This window comes from Teleopsis dalmanni, chromosome X (genome assembly GCF_002237135.1).
Source record: "Teleopsis dalmanni isolate 2A chromosome X, ASM223713v2, whole genome shotgun sequence".
Classification (NCBI taxonomy): domain Eukaryota; kingdom Metazoa; phylum Arthropoda; class Insecta; order Diptera; family Diopsidae; genus Teleopsis; species Teleopsis dalmanni.
The window spans coordinates 95,795,133-95,798,602 of record NC_051848.1 but is presented as its reverse complement, the minus strand read 5'-3'; the positions used below and the strand labels follow the sequence as shown (position 1 = coordinate 95,798,602).

General features: G+C 34.4%; 1 protein-coding gene across 1 annotated transcript; it reads left to right on the top strand.

The window, feature by feature from the left end:
• Positions 1-275: 275 nt before the first annotated feature.
• Positions 276-3,212, top strand: LOC119688730. Its single transcript, XM_038103397.1, has one exon. It carries the CDS (start codon positions 276-278, stop codon positions 3,210-3,212), a length of 2,937 nt encoding a protein of 978 aa, XP_037959325.1.
• Positions 3,213-3,470: the final 258 nt, after the last annotated feature.

Here is a 3,470-nt window from a genome sequence, read left to right as displayed (position 1 = left end):
GTACTAGAAATAAAATAAAGTTAGTAGTTTCAAATTACTGAAAGTGTGTGTACTTTAATTTGTTAAATGTACATTTTGGTCCTTCGAGACATAAAGTGAAATTGAGTACAGTGCGATACAAGCGTGAACCGAGGCTTAAACATCGGTGCCATAAACTAAATATATAGTACAGTGCGATGCAAGCGTGGACCGAGGCTTAAACATCGGTGCCAAAAATTAAAATATAGTGCAAAAAGCATTGATCGAGATTTAAATATCGGTACGGTAAAAAAAAAATGGATCCATCAAAATTATTAGCTCTGCTAAAACAGCAAAGAGCAATATATGACGATGTTAAGAATATCGAGAAGAATAGCAGCAAACGTGAGTTGCGTGCGAATACAATAAAAGAACGTTTAGATAAACTACAAGGATTATGGAATCAATTTAAAGATAATCACGAGAAAATACTCTTAACGGAGAATAAGGAAGACAAATATTTTAAAGAGGACTTTTACACTACAGTGCATCAAAAAGTGATTCAGGTGAAAACAATGCTCGAAGAAATAGTTGAAAGCAAAGATAGAAATGCAGAATCTGTTGAAAGCAAAAGTGTAGACGAGAAAATAACGGAAAGTCAAATTGAGAAAAATAAAATCAACAATCTAGTAGAGCAATATAACAATAACATCGCAAGGTTAAGACAGATGTTAGAAAATCTTGACCATTATGATACTGTCACGCGATTGGAACAACTTAATGGAATCTGGAAAAGAAAGTTCGAAGACATTAGAAGTATCTATAAGAAGCTGGTTATTGAAATGTCGTACAATGAAGTAAACATTATGAATGATTATGATGAGATTGAAGACCAATACGATAAGGCGTTAGATGAATTAGCCAATAAAATGGAAAAATTACGTGAGGGGAACAACGTTAAGTTTGACTGCATTAGAATCCCAAATTTCAACGGTAATATTGAAGAATGGTCGTCTTTTCATGATCTATATAAAAGGCTTATCCATGAGGATGGAAAAATTTCGAATGTTGAGAAACTGTATCGACTCAAAACAGTAAAAAGAGAAGCAAGCAAGCTGATACAACATCTACCGGTGTCGGAATTGAATTATGCTGTAGCTTGGGAGATTTTGTCGCAAAGGTACGAAAATGAAAGAATGTTGTTTACAATATTGGTCGATAAATTGCTCGATCAACCATCTGTATATAATGATTCAGCGTCAAGTTTGAAAAAGTTGCTTGACACATTGATAGAATGTATCCAGGGGCTGAAGGCAATGGGTATAAAAACGAATGAAGCAGATCCAATAATAGCAAGGATTATAATCAGGAAGTTGGATAAGGAAGGATTACGGCTATATGAGCAAAATATAAAAAGGACAAAGGAAATTCAAAAAATGGACGATGTATTACAGTTTCTGGAGCAGCAATACCAAGCAGCAGAGGCGATTAAATCTGAGAAACAAACTAATAATGTAAAGTCTTTTCAAAAAACAACAGCGACAACTATAGTAGCAAATGATTACCAGTGCTTTTACTGCAACAAAAAAGGACATATGGCAATAAAGTGTTATGAGTTTCTAAAGCTACTAGTCAAGGACAAAATTACATGGGTAAAAGACGCTAAAATTTGTCGCGTCTGTTTATCGCATAAAACTACAAAAAGATGCAATAGTAAGACAAAATGTCAAGATTGTGGAAAGTGGCATAATACTCTTTTGCACATTAATTCAGGGCAAAATAATAACACATCAACATTAACAATGGATACGGGCATAGCAGAAAATGTGTTACTTGCAACGGCGCAAGTGCGCGTAAAAAGTGTTCAAGGTGAGATGATTATGTTAAGGGCACTAATTGACCAAGGGTCGCAAACTACAGCTGTATCAGAAGAAGCGGCACAAATATTAAATTTGCCAAGGAAAAAAAGAAAAATGGAGATGCAAGGGCTTGGAGGAACACCGGTTGGCGTTGCAAAGGCAAAAATAAATCTTCAAATTCACCCACGATTCACCAGTAAATATAAAATAAATGCAGAAGCATTAATTTTACCATCATTGGTATCTTGTCAACCGGATAAAACCTTTAGCTATAATATAGATAAGTGGGAAAATATGACCTTGGCGGACCCAAATTTTAATAAATCCGATAGAATTGACATAATCATAGGAAGCGATCTGTACGGAGAAATTCTTGAAGGCGGTCTACTTAAAAAAGATAAAATATTGGCGCAATCAACAAAGTTCGGCTGGATATTATCAGAAAAGTTTTGGGAAATAGAAGAAATTCCAGAGGATGAAGATTCATCGGAAGACGGATATTGTATGAAAAATTATGCTGCGACAACTACCAAAAATGAAGATGGACGATTTGTAGTTGAGTTACCTTTCAAAGAAGAACACCAACTTGGCGACTCATACAAAATGGCGATGGCACGATTCATAAATTTGGAAAGAAAATTACAGGCAAACCCATCATTAAAGAGAGAATATGTCGAATTCATGAAAGAGTATCTAGCTGATGGGCATATGAAAAAAGTAAGTTCAAAAAGACAGGGAAAATATTATCTACCTCACCAAGCAGTAGTAAGAGCGAATAGTATCACTACTAAGGTGAGAGTAGTTTTTGATGCTTCGACAAAGACCACTAATAAAAATAGTTTAAATGATGTGTTATATGTTGGCCCAAGGTTGCAAAGGGATATCTTTGATATATTGTTGAAGTTTCGACTGAAAAAATTTGACATAGTTGCTGACATAGAAAAAATGTATAGACAAATATGGGTGAGTAAAAATAATCAGAAATACCAACATATTTTGTGGAGAAGCGAGATTAATCAGCCAATTGAAGAATACAAGTTAACAACTGTAACTTACGGTATTGCCCCTGCTTCATTTTTAGCTATAAGAACTTTATTTGAAATAGTAAATGAATGTCAGGATAATCAGATATCGAAAATAATTAAAGACGATTTTTATATGGACGATCTTCTAACTGGCGGTGATACAAAAGAAGAGTGCAAAAGTGTTCGGCTAAGGATATCGGCACATTTGGAGAAGTATGGATTTCATTTGAGAAAATGGTGCTCAAACAGCATGGATATAATAGAAACGGTGGAGAAATCAAAAGACAATGAGGTCATTGATATAGATAAAGAAGAAAGTATAAAAACGCTTGGCTTGCAATGGAATCCTAACAATGATATTCATGTTTAAGATAGCAGAAAGTAGAGACGTCTATATAACAAAAAGAATTGCATTATCGTATCTAGGTAAAATATTTTATCCATTAGGACTATTGGCTCCAGTTACAGTATTGGTTAAATTGTTTGTGCAGAAGCTCTGGATAAGTAATTTAGATTGGGATATGAAATTAAATGAAGAAATGACGAAAGAATGGAAAAACATTGTGCAGAACTTAGACGCAATACAAACAATCAGAATTGAGAGATGGGTAGGAGTTACCGAAAATGA

What these genes read in the sequence shown, in the direction of transcription:
- LOC119688730 (XM_038103397.1), top strand. Translation starts at nt 276, where the DNA reads ATGGATCCATCAAAATTATTAGCTCTGCTAAAACAGCAAAGAGCAATA.